The sequence below is a fragment of the Bos indicus x Bos taurus genome, chromosome 7 (genome assembly GCF_003369695.1).
Source record: "Bos indicus x Bos taurus breed Angus x Brahman F1 hybrid chromosome 7, Bos_hybrid_MaternalHap_v2.0, whole genome shotgun sequence".
NCBI lineage: Eukaryota > Metazoa > Chordata > Mammalia > Artiodactyla > Bovidae > Bos > Bos indicus x Bos taurus.
In genome coordinates, this window is record NC_040082.1 from 61219060 (window position 1) to 61239405 (window position 20346).

General features: G+C 37.1%; 1 protein-coding gene across 3 annotated transcripts in view; it reads left to right on the plus strand.

The window, feature by feature from the left end:
* The first annotated feature begins 453 nt into the window (after positions 1-453).
* NME5 (NME/NM23 family member 5) overlaps positions 454-20346 on the plus strand; it is a 29228-nt gene continuing 9335 nt past the window's right edge. Inside the window, exons 1-5 of one of the 3 annotated variants that reach the window (XM_027546404.1) lie at positions 454-533; positions 968-1139; positions 7083-7288; positions 7956-8056; positions 14902-14994. In XM_027546404.1, coding sequence (XP_027402205.1) covers positions 1011-1139; positions 7083-7288; positions 7956-8056; positions 14902-14994 — 529 coding nt within the window. In that variant the 5' untranslated portion in view covers positions 454-533; positions 968-1010. Of the gene's footprint in view, positions 534-554; positions 669-967; positions 1140-7082; positions 7289-7955; positions 8057-14901; positions 15021-20346 lie in introns of those variants that run through there. The other 2 variants (XM_027546402.1, XM_027546403.1) reach the window with 2 other exon arrangements.

Here is a 20346-nt window from a genome sequence, read left to right on the forward strand (position 1 = left end):
TTGGGGTTATGCCATAATATGTTGCCCACATCTTTGTTCCGTAAGGTTAATTTAGAGATAAATAGATTAAACCTCTTTTACTGCTCTTTAAATAAATGTTATTTCACAAGTCAAAAATTACCTTTTAATGATTAAGAAGCTGGGAGTAGAGGGGATAACATTGTCTGGTGAAATATGGAAGGTATCTGACATGGATTTTCTTACATACAATGGAAGGTTTTGGGGGTAGGATGAGGGAGAGCACCAATGATTTATCTCATCATTTGTAAAGTGGAGATTAATAAAAGTGTCCTTCGAATGACTAGGAGGATGAAATAAAATAAATTATGAGGAAAATGTTAGAAAACATCTATTGGTTTTAAGATTTGCAAGGGGATAAAAATCCCTGTGGCGGGTTCCCTTTCTTGGCTAAAAGGAGCTAGCCAAAGACTGTGAAGTGTTCTACTGGAATTGGCCCTCTGCAGCCACCGTCTCTAAGCTGGGTTTCTGGTCTCCTAGCAACAATCTGTGACACTAAAGGAGCCCAGGCTAAGGTGAGTGCCTAGATGAGGGCCGGACTCTGAAGGAATCTGGGGTGCAGCCCACAGAGATTCAGGGGACCCAGGAATTCTGCTTTCCAGCCGGGCCTTACCCTAAGTGTCCTGGTGGCAGGAGAGGGTGGAGAGAGGGTGTGTGTGTGTGCACTGTGGAGGGTGGTGCTAAGTGGTGTGGAGAGTTGCAGACCTAGTCTCCTCCTGGGCCCCTGGGGTCCTCGGCTTTGCCTTGCTCCTTGGGCTCTCCTAATTTAATGAAAGCACCTAGGAAAACCCGTGGCAGGAGACAGAGTAAAAATCTTTTTACTGAGACACTGCATGTGGAAAAAACTATTACAGTTTCCAGCTTTATAAATTAATAAAAATCAAGCACCTGGTAATGCTGTTTAGTCACAATTACATTAAGTTGGGGGTGCGGGTGCATGTCATTGCAGTTGATACGCATGAAGAATCTTAAATTGTAGCCGAAAAGCCAGAATGGAGCTATCAATGCCCCCACCTCAGATCTACGTAGAAAAGACTCTGGCTATTATCAAACCAGATATTGTTGACAAAGAGGAGGAGATACAAGATATTATTCTCAGATCTGGATTCACCATTGTTCAGGTAACTTCCGGGCAGTATGATCATGTTTTTTTCCTCTCTACTGAATTAGACTTTTCTGCCTTAGCTTTTAGCTAAAATAGAATTAAAAATTCACTTTATCTTAAGTAAAAGATATGTTTGAAAACTCTTCTTACTCATAGAGTTATATCCCTAAACTTGTTTTAGAATACCTTTGATTTTACCTTTTAAAAATGCTTATGTATATGTGTTAGCCCAGTTCAATCCTTAGTATTTAGCATGAAATTTAGGTTTACTCTTCTGAATATAAAAGTTATATGTGATAATTTTCCAAAAATATATAAAATGAGAAGTAAAACTTCTTTTTCCCATCTGTCTTCTCCCAACTCAAGTCTCAATCTGCAGAGACAATCACTTAACACTTTCTTTTCTTCCGGAATTTTTGTATGCATTTACAAATATGTTTCCCCCATAAAGTAGGACAGTCGCCCTCCCTGGACCCTCTTTACCCTCCCTCAGATAGCATGCCAGATCATTACATCTGAATCTAACTTCTGTGTAAATACTCCTCTGTCCTAATAAACCATAGTCTATTGATCTTCTCTTGATGAATTTTTAGACTGTTGTATTTTTTTAATTTAATGTTTTAAGCCTTTTCCTTGTTCTACAGTTAGTAGTTTGAAAATGAATATATAAAGACTATCAAATAGAATGGAATATTTAAAATTTTCCTTTTTTGTACCATTCTTATTTGAAATTTCACTTTTTATTACATTTACTCAGTGTCATATTGCTTGTTGAATCTTTTAAAAAATAAAAAAGATAACTTCAGTCTTCAGAAAGATGGGTTTTTGAATGTACTTAGAAGGATACCTGGAGGCTGAGGGTGAGATGCTACAAGAAAGTTTAAGGGAGTAGTAATGCAAGAATGTATAAAGAAATAATATAATTAAAAGATTCAGGTAAAGATGAGCTTTTAAATAAATGTTGTTAGAAAACTGGGTAGCCACTTAAAAAAAAATTTGGACTCAAATATTATACTATATATACCAGGATAAATTCCAAATGGATTTGACATTTAAATATTAAAAAATTAAACCATATAAACTCTAGAAGAAAAATGGCTGAGTTTCTTTTTATTCTTGGAAGGGGACAGCCTTTTTACTGGGTACTGTAAAATAAAAGATTGATAAAAATATAAACATAAAAAACTTGAGCATGGCCAAATAAGCATAATAAGCAAAGTCAAAACACAGGTGACAAACTTGGAAAAAATATTTGTAGCTCATAAAGACTATCTCCCAAATGTATACAAAGCTCCTCAAACAGGATAAAAATTCAGTTGAAAATGGGCAGTACATGTGGATGGTCATGGAAAAAGAAATAAAAATGCTTCTAAAACATGGTAAAAGATGCTCAATCTTTAAGCAGGAAAAAAGCAAATTAAAATGACACTGAACTACCATCTGGCAAGAATACAAAAGTAAATGACATAACCCCTATGGAAGGGAATCTGGCAATTTTCTATCAGTATTTACAGATGCATCTTCCCTTTGACCCAGCAGTACTACTTCTGGGAATCTCGCCTACAACTTGTGTATTAATATTCAGTGACATGTATCTAGGTAATTTTTTGTAGCATTGTTTATTTACAAGCAAAAAATTGAAAACAACCCCGCATTAGGAAATTGGTTAAATTCACCCTGATGAATCTGCCAAATTGAATACTATGCAACTAATTGTAAAAAGAGCAATGAAGAACCTCTCTGTGTCCTGCTAGGGAAAAAACCAAGATGCAGAACAATATGTAGCTTTTTTCTATGATAGAAAGAGAAAAAGTAATATATATTCATGTTTGCCAGTATTTACAAAATGAATTTAGAAGAATTTACAAAGTGAATTTTAAATAAACATTAAAAAATGGTTGCATATAGAAGGTAAGGAAGAACAGGCTGAATTAGGACAGGAATGGGAATCAACTTTCTCAGTATGAACCTTTTTATATTACTTTGAATTTTTTAACCCCCAAAGTATGTTACTCATTAATTTTAGAAGAAAGACAAAACATACAAATAAGACAAAGTTTCCAATTTGATTCTTAAAAGTTTGAAAAGAATTAGTGAAAAAGTAATTAAGCAGCAAGTGATAGAAATTAAACCTTCTTATAAAAGAAAAAAACCGTGTAAATGTTAATATTTAACACTTTCTCTGCTGCTGCTGCTAAGTCACTTCAATCATGTCTGACTCTGTGCGACCCCAGAGATGGCAGCCCACCAGGCTTCCCTGTCCCTGGGATTCTCCAGGCAAGAACACTGGAGTGGGTTGCCATTTCCTTCTCCAATGTATGAAAGTGAAAGGTGAAAGTGAAGTCGCTCAGTCGTATCTGACTCTTCGTGACCCCATGGACTGCAGCCTACCATGCAGTCCATGAAAATCCTACCACCCATGGGATTTTCCAGGCTAGAGTACTGGAGTGGGGTGCCGTTGCACTTTCTCTAGTCAGCAATAAATTTTAAACCAAAGAACATCTTGGTATGTAGTATGCTTCTTTTTGGTTTAATTGTGATAAAATATATACAACATAAAATTTACTTTTTTAACTGTTTCAGTTCAAAGGCATTAGAGTACCTTCACATTGTTGTGCAACTGTCACCACTGACCATCTCTAGAACTTTTTCATCATCTCAAACTGACACTCTGTACCCTTTAAACACTAGCTTTGTGCTTAGCCCTCTCCCCAGTCCCTGGTAACACTATTCTACTTTCTGTCTCTATGACTTTGCTGTTCCAGGTGTCTCTTGTCAGTGGAATCATTTTTGTCCTATGTATTATACGCTTTAAAATAGGCTTTATTGTAGTTGAGAGTTCATTGAACTTGAGGCTTTCTTTTCCAGTCTAGGAAAAAACCTTCTAAAAAATGATGTGTTCATTTAGTAGGTGGCAGTCTTTCCTGTGTTACAACAAACTGTTGGTTCCTTTTTTTTTTTTAATATTTAATTTATTTATTTGGCTATGCTGGGTCTTAGTTGTAGCACTCAGGATCTTTAGTTGCTGCATGCAGGACCTTTTTTTTTTTGGTGGGGGCCACAGCAAACTCTTGTGGCATGTGGGACCTAGTTCTTTGACCAGGGATTGAACCAAGGCCCCCTGAATTGGGAGTGCAGAGTCTTACCCACTGGACCAACCTCCTTTTCTGATATTAAGTTCACTTCTCTTTGTGAAAATGCTTTGTTTTGTTTTTTTATTTACTTATCTTTTGGCCATGGCTTGCAGGATCTTAGTTCCCTGACCAGGGATTGAATTCATGTCCTCTACAGTGAAAGCACAGCATCCTAACCACTGGACTGCCAGAGAATTATCTCATGAAAATACTAATATAAATTACAAAAAAGTTTATCTGATCTAATTTGGAAGCAATTGATGGAATCATTGATTCAGTATCAACTTTATTTTTTTTCAACTTTACTTTAAAATGAGGTCTCAGTTTTTAAAATAATGCTACATTAGCTGGCATACCTGCAAAAGATAGCTTCCCTTGCTTGTTAAGGGATATGTGGCAGTTAAGTGCTTACAGTGCAACAGATTTTTAACCCAGCAACAACAAAATTACTCAAACCAATAGGCATGAGAATCACAAATACAGGCATGTCTTAATTTTAAAGTAATAGAATCAACGATTATACTAAATAAGTGCTGTTATCACTTCTCAGATTTCTTCTGTTTCTTGACTATATGAATTTTAATATGAAAACAGATGTCAGCACCTTTTTTTTTTTTTAATAGTACTAGATCTTCCCAGGTGGAGCTAGTGGTAAAGAACCTGCCTGCAGGATACGTAAGAGACTTGGGTTCGATCCCTGGGTCAGGACGATCCCTGGAGAAGGAAATGGCAGCCCACTCTAGTATTCTTGCCTGGAGAATCCCGTGGACAGAGGAGCCTGGAGGACTACAGCTCATGGGGTTGCAAAGAGTTGACATGACTAAAGTGACTTAGCAGGCTTCCATAACTGATCCTTGACTGTGAGAATGTTAGCTTTTGTCCAGTAGAGACTGTTCATAGCAGTGTTGAACTACCTAGTAAGCATCTTTCCAGGCTTCTTGAACTGCGGCAGTTTAGATCCCTCTCTACAAACCAAGCAATTTTAGCAAGTTTCTGAACCTGAAGACATAGGATAGTTTTGTGGGGTTTTTTTTTTTTTTGAAATACAAATTCTTTTATTCCAGGTGTTTAATGAGCAATAAATGTGAATCTTAGATAGCTGAATGATGGTAGATTTGTCATTTCTGCCTGTGATTAGATTTGGTTTCTCTAAACAGCAATTTTGAACAGCAGTTGAGTAAGCAGGAAGTGACTTGTGAATGGAGTTAAAATAGAAAAATTGGAAGAATGACTGACTTGGCTTCTATGATTTTTTTAAATTTAATAATTCATATAGCTTCTCATTTGTGAAAGAAATTAATGTTTCTTTGTCTCAAACATTTCATTTTCTTTCAAATTAACAAGCTTAATGCTAACTACTTAAGCTCTTTCTGAATCAACATATTTATGGCAGAACCGGAATAAGTAAACAGGTGAAAAACTTGTTTACTGCGTCATGTTGCATACTACTTCAAAGTACCATAATGAGACCAGTTCTCTAAAATAATGTAGGAAAATTTCACAAGTAGGTAGGGAAAGATGAATTTGGAATATTCTAAAGTATTTTTTACTTTATACGAAGTATGTATTAACAAGGTATTGAAGATTGGCATGTTTTTACTTTAAGGAGGTAAGATTATTTTGTTATTAATGTTGTTGTTTTTTAGTCACTGAGTCATGTCTGACTTTTTTGTGACCCCAAGGCCTGTAGTCTGCCAGGCTCCTCTGTCCATGGAATTTCCCATACAATAATATAGGAGGGGGTTGCCATTTCCTTCTCCAGGAGATCTTCCTGACCCAGGGGTTGAACCTGTTTCTTCTGCGTTGGCAAGTGGATTCTTTATTGCTGAGCCACCATTAACATACCATAGGTTGAAGAAGGCTGCCAAACAAGAGTAGTTTTTCTTAAGTAATAATTCTTATTTACAGCCTCCATTTAAAAAAAAATTATTCAATTGGAGGCTAATTACTTTACAATATTGTAGTGGTTTTTGCCATACATTGACACGAATCAGCCATGGGTGTAAATGTGTTCCCCATCCTGAACCCCCCTCCTACCTCCCTCCCCGTCCCATCCCTCAGGGTCATCCCTGTTCTGGCCCTGAGTTCCGTGTCTCATGCATCGAACCTGGACTGGCAATCTGTTTCACATATGGTAATATACATGTTTCAATGCTATTCTCTCAAATCATCCCACCCTTGCCTTCTCCCACATAGTCCAGAACAGAACAGTCTGTTCTTTACATCTGTGTCTCTTTTGCTGTCTCACATATAGGGACATTGTTACCATCTTTCTAAATTCCATATATATGTGTTAATATACTGTATTGGTGTTTTTCTTTCTGACTTCACTCTGTATGATAAGCTCCATCCACCTCATTAGAACTGATTCAAATGCATTCTTTTAAATAGCTGAATAATATTCCATTGTATATATGTACCACAGCTTTCTTAAACATTTGTCTGCTGATGGACAGCTAGGTTGCTTGCATGTCCTGGCTATTGTAAACGTGCTGCAATGAACATTGGGGTACACGTGTGTCTTTTGTGGTCAGATTGGTACTATTTCAAGTTATCAGTGACTTGGGAAAGTCGCTCAGTCGTGTCCAACTCTTTGCGATCACATGGACTATACATACAGCTCATGGAATTCTCCAGGCCAGAATACTGGAGTGGGTAGCTTTTCCCTTCTCCAGGGGATCTTCCCAACCCAGGGATTGAACCCAGGTCTCCTGCATTGCAGACGGATTCTTTACCAGCTGAGCTACAAGGGAAGCCCATTAGTGACTTAATGAGGTATTACTGAACTGTCAATAATGCTTTTGTTGACTTTGTTTCTCTTTTAGAGAAGAAAACTACATCTCAGCCCTGAGCACTGTAGTAACTTTTATGTGGAACAATATGGGAAAATGTTTTTCCCCAATTTAACAGCTTACATGAGTTCTGGACCACTTGTTGCCATGATATTAGCTAGATATAACGCCATCTCTTACTGGAAAGAACTCTTGGGACCAAGTAATAGCTTAGTAGCTAAGGAGACACACCCAGACAGGTAACTTTCCTAGAGGAGAAATGGAATCCAACTATGAAAATGAAAAAATCTGATTTCATTGTAATAAGAATTTCCTTTAATTTGAAAGTTTTCCTGAATAACCTGATTTTTTTTTTTTTTGGTGGTGATGCAGGGTTGGGTGGGGAAGGTTGATTCTGTGTTTTAACTACTTAAATGTGTACTTTAATATCAAATACCACAACAGGTCTCAGAGAATGTTTGATTTATGGTTGACTAGCCTTATTTTCCTCTCATTCTTGAATTAAACTGCCACTGGTATAGGAATTTTCATGGGATAATTGGGATGGTATTTCGTAGAATGTTGGTAATAGAGATTAGAAACTCAGATTTTCAGCATTATCTTTAATGTTTAGAAACCAGAGGACATTGAGTTCTTGACACTTTTGAAAATACCATCGTTTTTTAACTTGTCACAAGGTAACACCTCTCTTTCACCCAGATAACTATTTTTTCAGTATATCTCTCCTGCATATTTAAATATATTTGACCCTCATGTAGATAGATTTATGCTTAAAATCAAAATAGATTAAAACCTCCATGTGTGAGAAATGGAGATGCTTCTGTAAAATTTCTAATTAGAGTACACAAGTAAAAAGTAAGGAAAGAATGTCAGATTGGGTGGTCATCATTTCTAACTTGCTTTCAGTCTGAGGGCGATTTATGGCACAGATGAGCTAAGAAATGCACTTCATGGAAGTAATGATTTTGCTGCAGCAGAAAGAGAAATTCGATTCATGTTTCCTGCAGGTGAGTTACAAATGAGTAATTAGTTAATTGCATTTACTTGTTTGCTTTCTCTCTTAATTTTGGAGATGTAGCTGGGAAGGAAGATAACAGGGTTTATCTCCAGTATATTGTCATATTTTCAAGTTGTAGTTACTTAACAATTTGAAGCCAAGAATAGAAAACTTAATGTTTTTCTCAGAATGAAATTGTGACCTCTAGGGAATCTTTTGAGAAGAGTTTACCTTTCTTTCCTTTATTTTGGACTGGGCATATCAAGGGTTTTTCTTCTTCTGTGTTATTATTCCTTTTAGTTATCCCTAAATGCATTAGTCGAATTTGTTACAAATGAAAAGAGACTCTTTGGCACTTTTGATGGATTTGCCATATTCTCTAATAACAGTTTACTGTTTATCTAACAAACACTCATGCTTCTATGAAATTTATAGTTCTCCATCCCCTTTTTTTTGTTTCTATCCTGTGAAGTTACAAGCTTTTTAGAAGTGGGTATAATGAGGAACAACACTGATATTCTTATTTTCAATAATATTTTTAGAGCAGAAAAGAAATTTGGTGATTTTCATTATATAGAAAAAAGCCAAAGCATTGGGCAGTTTTGAAAATTTTTTTGGCCTTTTTTTTCTCTCAGTAATTTAGACCTATTCCTCAGTATTTTTCTGCTAAAGATTTATTCAAAGAAAACTGAAAATTGTCTTGGAGATTTAAAAGTTCGGATTTTTGAACCAAAAACTGTTTTAAAGATACCTATACACAAAAGAATTTGCTTACTACATACTTAATTCTTACTGTGACAGAAATTTCTGTCGTATCTATCCCCTTAAGGTATCTTTTTCTTTGGAGCTGTTTTTATTTTGGAATATTTACACAAAAGGAGATAGCATAGCAGCCATGAAATTAAAAGACGCTTGCTCTTTGGAAGAAAAGCTATGACCAATCTAGACAGCATATTAAAAAGCAGGGACATTACTTTGCCAACAAAGGTCCATCTAGTCAAAGCTGTGGATTTTCCAGTAGTCATGTATGGATGTGATAGTTGGACCATAAAGAAGATTGAGTGCTGACAAATTGATGCTTTTAAACTGTGGTGCTGGAGAAGACTCTTGAGAGTTCCTTGGACTGCAAGGAGATCAAACCAGTCCATCCTAAAGGAAATCAGTCCTGAATATTCATTGGAAGGACTGAAGCTGAAGCTCCAGTACTTTGGCCACCTGTTGGGAAGAGCTGACTCATTAGAAAAGACCCCGATGCTGGGAAAGGAGGAGGAGAAGGGGATGACAGGGGACGAGATGGTTGAATGGCATCACTAACTCAATGGACATGAGTTTGAACAAACTTGGGGAGATGGTGAAGGATAGGGAAGCCTGGCGTGCTGCAGTCCATGGGGTCACAAAGAGTCAAACATGACTGAGTGAACAACAATGAAGATCACATAGTATAATAAGCCACTAATGAACCCATCATTCAGTTTCAATGATTTTGGTCTGTCTGCTTTTTAAAAAAAAAATGGAAGTATAGTTGATTTAGACCAGTCTTGTTTCATCTATCACTCCTGCTTGTATTTCTCCTGCTTCTGTATTATTTGGGGGCACATCTTGAACATGAGATGTCTTTTTGATGTGGTAGATGTTTAGATTTTGTCCTACTAGTGAATTATACTTTTTCTCCTTAGCTTTTAACTAAAATAGAGTTAAAAACTCATTTATCTTAAGTGGAACAAATTTTTTAGAAGCCTGTCTTACTCATAGGGTTATATCCTTAGACTGTTAGTTTGTATTGCTTTTGATATTATTAATTAATTAATCCTCTTAGACATTTGAGAAGCAGCAGTTGTAGGATAGATATAAATGATTACCTACTACACCGCAGATCTCTTGCTATGAGAATGTGAAGTCCTTGAGAGAAGGTTTTTGGAGTTTGTGATATGAGCTCCTTCTTGCTTAGCAGTGAGGAACTATGTACAGAACCCTATACTATAAGTCACTAAAGCAAGTTACAAAGATATTCTAAGACATATTCCTAAATTCTTGAAAAAGCTAGTGCTCTTCCTTTTTGATAGGGATTGCTGATTCAAAGCTTTACTACATTCCATTCATTCAGTAAGTTTATTGAGTTATTGAGTTGTGCCAGAAATACAAAAATGAATAAGATATCCCTGCTCTGTCAAGATGATTTTATTTTAAAAGGCCAGAAAAATAAATATACAATGCAATGTGTAACTTCTGCCATGAAAAAGCCTTTAAAAGTACAGTGAAAATTTATTTATGTGAGAAACGTGAAAGCACGTTTTAGTATCTCATTAATTCATCCAACTCTGTTGTCAAAAATCAGTTGGCCATATATGTAAGTATCTACTTTTAGATTCTCAGTTCTGCTTCATTGATCTTTATTGTTTGTTCTTATGTCAGTACCATACAGTCTTAATATTGTGGTTTCATAATAGCATTTTTTTCTTTTTTATATATCTGTATTTGTTCCAACTCTTAAGTGTGTGGCTTGAACACCACATTTCCACTCACAAAACTTGTTCTGAGTTATTTTTCAAATGGCTTTGCAACATGCCTAGGTAAGCTTATAATTTTGCTATTCTAAATATTATTTTTCTTTATAAACAATCCCTATATATGGATAGTGACTCCCATCAAGTTGGTTCAGTTTAACATACTAATTTCTAGGGTCCTGGCACATCGGTACTATGACTGCAGGGGTTGGAAGGTTTAAAAAGTAGATCGCAGAAAATGAAAGTTGCTTTAATGAGTACTTTTCTTTTAAACATCAAGGTATATACTTCAGAACACTTTAGTGATGAGATTTGGTCCACTAAAGAATCTGCTTGATAGCTACACACTTCAGATTGAGAAGTTAACACAGGTTACATACACGGTACAACAAACACTACTTCTGTCTGTTAAAATAAGCCAACATGAAACTAGGAAAAAAAAGCTAGCTCTACTTCAGTGCCTAAAGTATCACACTTAATAGAAATCTTAACTTTCCCCTAAAGCAGTTGTCGTGCCATACATGTTTTTAAATGCTAATAAAAATAAATATGTGAAAACATGTTATCAGAAGAAATGGAGATAGAGTGTTGAACACGTAACCACGTAATCCTCAGGCAGAGCTTAGTCTACTTCTTCCATATGAGAACGGTCATCATCTCCTTCCAAGGGCAACATCTCAGCTATGGCAGCACTGCTGTTGTCAGTAGTGGGGTAATTCTCGTGGATACCAAGACCAAATTTGATCATCCTGTAGACCCTGTTAGCATGGGTCTGGGGATCCTCCAGACCAAAGTCAAGATAGGAGAGCCACTTCATACAGTAGGATGACCTGGTCCTTCAAAGACTTGTCATTATTATCAGCCTTTTGCTTCAGGGTCTTGATGAGGAAATGGTCTGGGGTTTACCTCCAGGTGCTTCTTTGCTGCCAGGGCTTCCCTGGTGGCTCAGATGGTAAAGAGACTGCCTGCAATGCGGGAGACCTGGGTTTGATCCCTGGGTTGGGAAGACCCCCTGGAGAAGAAAATGGCAACCCACTCCAGTATTCTTGCCTGGAAAATCCTAAGGTCAGAGGAGCCTGGAAGTCTACAGTCCATGGGGTTGCAAAGAGTCGGACACGACTGAGCAACTTTACTATCACTATGACCTGTTGTTGAGTTGTCTCTTAGGGTTTGAGCCTTCATGATTCTTTCCATGTTTGCTATCCAGCTGTACGTGCTCATGACAATGCAGCACAGGGATGTCACCAGTAGGTTTGATACAACCATCTCTTTTGCAGAGGGTTTGAAACTTTTTCTTTTCCTGTTTCTTATTTATTTTTGGCTGTGCTGAGTCTTTGTTATTGTGTAGGCTTTTCTTTACTTGCTGCAAGCGGGTCTGCTCTCTAGTTGCAGTGCATGGGCTTCTTATTGTAGTGGTTTCTCTTGTTGCAGAGTATGGGCTCTGCAGTGCATGGGCTTCAGTAGTTTCTGCATGTGAACTCAGTAGTTGGAGTTCCCAGGCTCCAGAGCACAGGCTTAGTATGGCACATGGGCTTAGTTGCTCTACAGCATGTGGGATCCTCCTGGACCAAGGATCAAACCCTTGTCTCCTGCACTGGCAGATGAATTCTTTACCACTGAGCCACTAGGGAGGCCCTCTTCCTATTTCTTTTTCTCCTCGTCTTCTGGAAGTTCCGGGCCCTCTTCAATGACTGACACTAAGGTCTCGCCCTCAAACTTCTTTAGCTGTTGCACACAGTACTCATCAAGTAGCAGTTCCAGAATCTGGGCCACACTATTACTGCTTGCGTGCCTGACCCCTTCAATCATTAAGTAGTCAAGTAACCAAGGACAGCACTTCTTCTTTTGTACCATAGCTCCAATTCATCAGTTCATCTCAGAGAAATATCAGTTCATCTCAGAGGTACCAAACATAGATAGAGTCAATGTTCCCAGGAGGAATTCTGATATTATCTGAAGATCCAAGTCTCCCAGGCCTCAGGGTACCAGCCAGGCTTGGCCTCCCTTCCCCAGCAGCCAAGTGTCAGTTGTTCCTCATTAAAGGTTTTGAAATCAGGTTAGTGGAAAGTCTCCAAAATTCAAATAATAAATAGCCAGAGACAAATAATAAATGATTTTCAAAAATAGAGAATCCAAAAATGAAGATGAACAATTTTATTCACAATAGCATCAAAAACAATAAGATATTTAAGAATAAATTTAACAAAAGAAGTGCAATTCTTGTGCACTGAAGAGTACAAAACAAAATGTTGCTGAGAGAAATGAAAGAATATCTAAATAAATAGACATCCCCTTTTAGGGGCTTCCCTGCTGGCTCAGGTGGTAAAGAATCTGCCTGTGATGTGGGATACCTGGGTTCGATCCCTGAGTGAGGAAGGTCTCTTGGAAAAGGAAATAGCAATGCACTCCAGTTTTCTTGCCTGGAGAATTCCATGAACACAGGAGCCTGGCGGGCTACAATCTGTGTGTTTGCAAAGAGTGGGACACAACCAAGCAACTAACACTTTCCTGGATCAGAAGAGTCAATATTGTCAAGATGACAGTTCACTCCAAATTGATGGATAAATTTAATGCAGTCCCTATCAAAGTCTATGCATGCTTTTATGTAGAAATTAACAAGTCAGTTCCAAAATGTATATGGAATTGTAAAGGATCTAGAAGAGCTAAGGCAATTTTGAAAGCGAAGAACGAAGTTGGAAGACTTCCACTAACCTGATTTCAACCTGTTATGAAACCACAGTAATTAAGGCTGTATGGTCCTGACGTAGGTATAGACATAAAGATCAATGAAGCAGGATTGAGAATCTAGAAGTAGATTCTTACATTTATGGCCAATTGATTTTCCATGAAAGTGCCTAGACAATTTGATGGGGAGAGGGTGATCTCTTCAACAAATGGTGCAAAGACAACTGGATATCCACATGCGAAAACAAAAACCAGTATAGACCCTTGCTTCACACCACACACAAATAGACCTAAACATAAGAGCTAAAAACTAAAAAAAAAAAAGAGCTAAAAACTAGCTTTGGTTTTTAGGAAGAGCACCAGCTTTTTCAAGGATTAGGAATATGTCCTAGAATATCTTTATAACTTGCTTTAGTGACCCATCATATAGGGTTTTGTATATCATTCCTGACTGACTGCTAAGCAAAAGGGAGCTCATATCACAAACTCTTCTAACTGGAAGAAAATATAGAAAATCATTATTACCTTGAGTTGAACAAAGAGTTCTTATATATGACATCACAAATACAATCTGTAAAATAAAATATTGATACATTGGACTACATCAAAATTCAAAGCTTTTCTTCTTTAAAAGTCATCATTAAATGTATGAAAAGATAAATCATAGACTGGGAGAATATACTTGCAAATCATATATCAGATAAAGCACTTGTATCTAGAATATATTAATATAAAGAATTTTTACAACTCAATACAAACAACTGAATTAAAAACTGTGCAAAAGATTTGAATAGGCATTTCACAAAAGATAACAGGCTAATAAGTACATGAAAAAGTGCTCAGCATAATCAGTGAGGAAATGCAAATCGAAAGCACCATGAGATACCTTTGCTTATCCACTAGAATAGCTATGATCAATGGCAAGGATGTAGAGATACTGGGACCCTTTTTGTTTCTGGTAGAAAAATGTTTTTTGTTGTATTGCAAGTCTGGGTCACCTATAGTGTTCAAACAAAGCTGAAAAGACTAAAATTTCCTTAAATCTTAGATAAATTGAAAAATAAGTGGCAATATTAATATATACTATCATAGAAATAGAATTTATATGTATATTCAATAGTTTATAAGAGAGCAAGAAGCATGTATTATTCACTTGTATCTGTGAAGTGAAGTGAAGTCGCTCAGTTGTGTCTGACTCTTTGCGACCCCATGGACTGTAGCCTACTATGCTCCTCTGTCCATGGGATTTTCCACTGTGCAAACTGCCTCCATTTTGTTGACAGGAGTTAATTTTTGTGATGAATTAATCTAGATTATATTTATTCTTTTAGCTTTTCATAACATTGTCCATTATATATTTACTGTTAAAAAATGGAAATGGAAATACAAAAAAGAGATTATTGAAAACATAATCAGAATCTTATGTGTGAGCACTATCAATATATTGATGTATTTTTTGCTATTTGTATGAGTCTTATTTTTGTGTGTGTGTGATTCTGTTTTTGAACGAACTATTTGCTATGTATCTATTTGTTTACTTTTTTTAAAAAAGAAAAACCAAGTATTTCTCATGTCATTAAAATTTCTTTGAATGTGTCCTTTTTAATGACCGTATAATATTTCATCATTTATGTTAGCTTTAACGGGAATACATTTGTATTTGCAGTGATTGTTGAGCCCATTCCAGTTGGACAAGCTGCTAAGGACTATTTAAATTTGTATGTAACGCCAACTCTGCTTAAAGGACTCACAGAACTTTGTAAGCAAAAACCAGCAGATCCTTTTGTAAGAAGTCTTTTTATTCATACTAAAGAATACTGTCTATAGCTTTCAGAATTAAAATATTCTTTGAAATATATAGAAAGTCATTTTACAAAGCTATTTTATATACATTTTAGATACTTTCTTTTGTATGACATTTGATTACAGTTGACCCTTGAGTAAGAGTAGGACTTAGGGGCACTGACCCTTTGCACAGTCAAAAGTCTGGCATACTAAGAGCTCCCATGTGCAACAACTAAGACCCAGTGCAGCCAAAATAAATAAATACTTTAAAAAATCTGGCATATAATTTATAGTAGGCCCTCGTATCCTCAGTTCCTCTGTATCTGTGATTTCTGCATCCTGTGGTCAGCCAGTTGTGGATTGTGTAATACTGTCATATTTACTATTGAAAAAAGTCTCCACGTAAGTGGACCCCCACAGTTCAAATCTCTGTTGCTCCAGGGTCAACTGTGCTTATTTTCTTGCTGTGTTTTGACTCTTAAAAAAAACATTCTAAGTACATTTTCAATCATTGCATCCTTTAATTGCTCAGCATTGTTTTTGTGTATAATTTATATAATCAAATGATAAAATTAGATATATACTTGAATTTTGTTAATCATTTTTATTTCTCGTGATATCTAAATTTTCTAAATAGAAGATTTGTATTTATTCACATACTCGATGCCTCAACATTGCTCATTCAGGTGGAAGAACTGTTGAGTATGAGGACGTAGGATGATCATCCAGGGCCAACTGTCAGCCTGGATCCTTCCTTATAGATACTCCCACCCATCTGAAGAGTCTTAGAGATAATCAGGGAAGGTTATTTTAATATCAGCCCTACCAAAATAATATGTCTGGCCTTTGTTAGAATTCTCAAAAGGAATCCTTTTTGGAAGACAAAAGATTTAATCTTTCCCACATGTTAACATTACCACTTTTACCAAAAAAAAAAATTGACACGTTATTTCTCTAATAATTCTCTTTCATTGTGAAAATAGTACTTTTTTAAATTTAGTAAGAAACCTGAAACTACTGAAAAACATAAAGAAGGAAGAAAAAGATACTCATGGTTCCATTTCCTAAACATGGTCTTGAAGTCATCTTGCCTGGACTCAACTCTGATTCCAGACACCTAAATTAAAAGACGCTTACTCCTTGGAAGAAAAGTTATGACCAACCTAGATAGCATATTGAAAAGCAGAGACATTACTTTACCAACAAAGGTCCGTCTAGTCAAGGCTATGGTTTTTCCAGTGGTCATGTATGGATGTGAGAGTTGGACTGTGAAGAAAGCTGAGCACCGAAGAATTGATGCTTTTGAACTGTGGTGCTGGAGAAGACTCTTGAGAGTCCCTTGGACTGCAAGGAGATCCAACCAGTCCATTCTGAAGGAGATCAGCCCTGGATGTTCTTTGGAAGGAATGATACTAAAGCTGAAACTCCAGTACTTTGGCCACCTCATGGGAAGAGTTCACTCATTGGAAAAGACTCTGATGCTGGGAGGGATTGGGGGCAGGAGGAAAAGGGGACGACAGAGAATGAGATGGCTGGATGGCATCACCGACTCGACGGACGTGAGTTTGAGTGAACTCTGGGAGATGGCGATGGACAGGGAGGCCTGGCGTGCTGCGATTCATGGGGTCGCAAAGAGTTAGACAGGACTGAGCGACTGAACTGAACTGAACCTCTCCCTGAGTCTCTTTATTCACATTAGTAAGATATAGATGAAAGAGGAGAGTGAGAGAGCTCGCTTAAAACTCAACATCCAAAAAATGAAGATCATGGCATCTGGTGCCATCACTTCATGGCAAATAGATGGGAAAAAATGGGAACGGGATTTTTATTTTATTGGGCTCCAAAATCACTGTAGATCTTAAGTGCAATCTTGCAATTAAAAGATGCTCCTTGGAAGAAGAGCTATGACAGATCCTTTTGTTTTTCAGTCACTCAGTTATGTCTGTTTGCAGTCCAATGAACTGCAGCATGCCAGGCTTCCGTGTCCTTCACTATCTCCCAGAGCTTGCTCAAACTCATGTCAGTGATGCCATCCAACCATCTCATCCTCTCTCGTCCCCTTCTCCTCCTGCCTTCAATCTTCCCCAGCATCAGGGTCTTTTCCATTGAATCAGCTCTTCACATCAGGTGGCCAAAGTATTGGAGCTTCAGCTTCAGCATCAGTCCTTCAAATGAATATTCAGGACTGATTTCCTTTAGGAATGACTGGTTGGATCTCCTAGTAAGGAGTATCCAAGGGAAAAACAGTATCCAAGACAGTATCCAAGGGAAAAACCATAGCTTTGACTATAAGGACTTTTGTTGGCAAAGTGATGTCTCTGCTTTTTAATATGCTATCTAGGTTTGTCATTGCTTTTCTTCTAAGGAGCAAGCGGCCTTTAATTTCATGACTGCAGTCACCATCTGCAGTGATTTTGGAGCCCCCCAAAATAAAGCCTGTCACTGTTTCCATTGATTCCCCATCTATTTGCCATGAAGTGACGGGACCAGATGCCATGATCTTCATTTTTTTGAATGTTGAGTTTTAAGCCAGCTTTTTCATTCACCTCTTTCACCTTTATCAAGAGGCTCTTTAATTCTTCTTTGCTTTCTGTGATAAGGGTGGGTATCATCTGCATATCTGAGGTTATTGATATTTCTGGAACAGGTCAGTTTTCATCCAAATCCCAAAGAAGGGCCAAAGAATGTTCAAACTACCACAAAATTGCACTCATTTCACATGCTAGCAGAGTAATGCTCAAAATCCTTCAAGCTAGGCTTCAACAGTATGTGAACTGAGAACTTCCAGATGTACAAGCTAGATTTAGAAAAGGCAGAGGAACCAGAGTGCCAAAATCATAGAAAAAGCTAGAGAATTCCAGAAAAACATCTGCTTCATTCATTATGCTAAAGCCTTTGACTGTGTAGACTGTGGAAAATTCTTAAAGAGATGGGAATACTAGACCACCTTACCTGCCTCCTGCGAAACCTGTATGCAGGTCAAGAAGCAACAGTTAGAACCAGACATGGAACAACGGACTGGTTCCAAATTGGGAAAGGAGAATGTCAAGGCTGTATATTGTCACCATGCTTATTTAACTTATATGCAGAGTGCATCATGCAAAATGCTGGGCTGAATGAAGCACAAGCTGGAATCAAGATTCCTGGGAGAAATATCATTAACCTCAGATATGACAAACCTAGATAGCCTATTAAAAAGCATAGACATCACTTTGCCAACAAAGGTCTGTATAGTCAAAGCTATGGTTTTTCCAGTGGTCGTGAATAGATGTGAGAGCTGGACAGTAAAAAAGGCTGAGTACCGAAGAATTGATGCTTCTGAATTGTAATGCTGGAGAAGACGCTTGAGAGTCCCTTGGACAGCAAATAAATCAAACCAGTCAATCCTAAAGGAAATCAACCCTGAATATTCATTGGAAGGACTGATGCTGAAGCTGAAGCTCCAAAACTTTGGCCACCTGATGGGAAGAGCTGACTCATTGGAAAAGACCCTGATGCTGGGAAAGACTAAAGCAGGAGAAGGAGGTGACAGAGGATGAGATGGTTGGATGGTATCACTGACTCAATGGACATGAGTTTGAGCAAACTCCAGGAGATGGTGAAGGACAGGGAAAGCTGGTGTGCTGCAGTCCATGGCGTCGCAAAGAATCAGACATGATTTGGCACCTGAACAACAAGAACAGGATATAAATATATTAGTACCTACCTAGCTAGCATGGATATTATTAGGATTAAATGTATTAGTGCATGTAAAATTCTTCACATGTCATATATGTAGGTGCTCAAATGTTAGCTGCTGCTATTACTGGTTTTGTTTTTGGACTTTTTAAAAAAAGTCTGTATTTCTATAGAAACTAATTCAGTTCTCTTTTTTTTCTTTGCTCAGGTTTTGTTTTTTTATATCACTATATGTAAACATATCCCATAAATATTGCTGTATTTAAGTGTATGTTTTTATTTGTTGTTGTTTTTTTGTTTTGTTTTTTAATTTTTTTAAGTGTATGCTTTATAGAGTTTATTTTAATAGTTACATATTTCTTTTGTTATCTTTACCATTCTTCTGCTGTTTGTTTGCTGTTGTAAATATTGTAACAGTAAACATCTTTCGAGTATAAAGCTTTTCACACATTGAGATTATTTCATTATTTGATCTCTTTGGAAAGAGATCAAAAAGTTAAATTATAATTTGAAACATGAAATTAAAAAAAATTTTTTGACCCTTAAAGAACTTACATGTTTAAACTGTTTAATTTTTTAATAAGCAATGTCTGAATATGGTATAAAGTTTAAAAGTTCCAAAAGGATATATAGTGAAATATATACTCTCCTTTACATTCCTCTTCCTCAGCCACCCAGTTGTTCCTTGGAGTTGATCATTGTTACCAGCCTTTAGTATATCCTTTCAGTGAAAATCTATATATGTATATAAACATATCATTTTAGATGTACTTAAAAACACAGATACAAATGCTAGTTACTAAAAATTGTTTTTGATAACTTTTTACCTTATTTACTTTATATTGTAAATTATTAAATAGCATTATAAACAAAATTGCCCCATTTTGAAAGAACAGTTTATGGCAATCTGTATTATGGATTTGTACAATTTTTTGGGGGGCGGGGCGGGGCGTGTGACTTGTGGTATCTTCATTCTCCAACCAGGAATCGAACCCTTGCCCCCTGCAGTAGAAAGGCAGGGTGCTAACCCCTGGACTACCAGGGGATTCTCTACAATTTATTAATTAGTCACATATAGATGGTTGTTTAGTTTGCTTCCACTCCTTGTTTATTATAAACTGCTCCAGTGAATATCTTTATTCATCAGCATACCATATATCTATAGAATAAATTTCTACAAATGAAATACTGAGTAAAAAAGAATGTTATTTTGATGTTTTTGATATGTGCATTTTTACTTTGGATAAATATTGGCAAATTGCCTTTTGTAGTGAAAGTATGGGAACTTCCTAGGTAGCATTAGAGGTTAAGAACCCGTGTGCTGATGCAGGAGACATAAATGATGTGGGATTGATCCCTGGGTGGGGCAGATCCCCTGGAGGAGGGCATGGCAACCCACTCTAGTATTCTTGGTCTGGAGAATCCCATGGATATAGGTGCCTTGTAGGCTACGGTCCATAGGGTCACACAGAGTTCGACATATCTTTAGCAGCTTAGCACAGCACAGCACAGTCAAAGTGTGAAAGTGTTAGTGGCTCAGTTGTGTCCGACTCTTTGCAATCCCATGGGCTGTAGCCTGTCAATCTCCTTTGTCCATGGAATTCTCTAGGCAAGAATACTGGAGTAGGTAGCCATTCCCTTCTCCAGG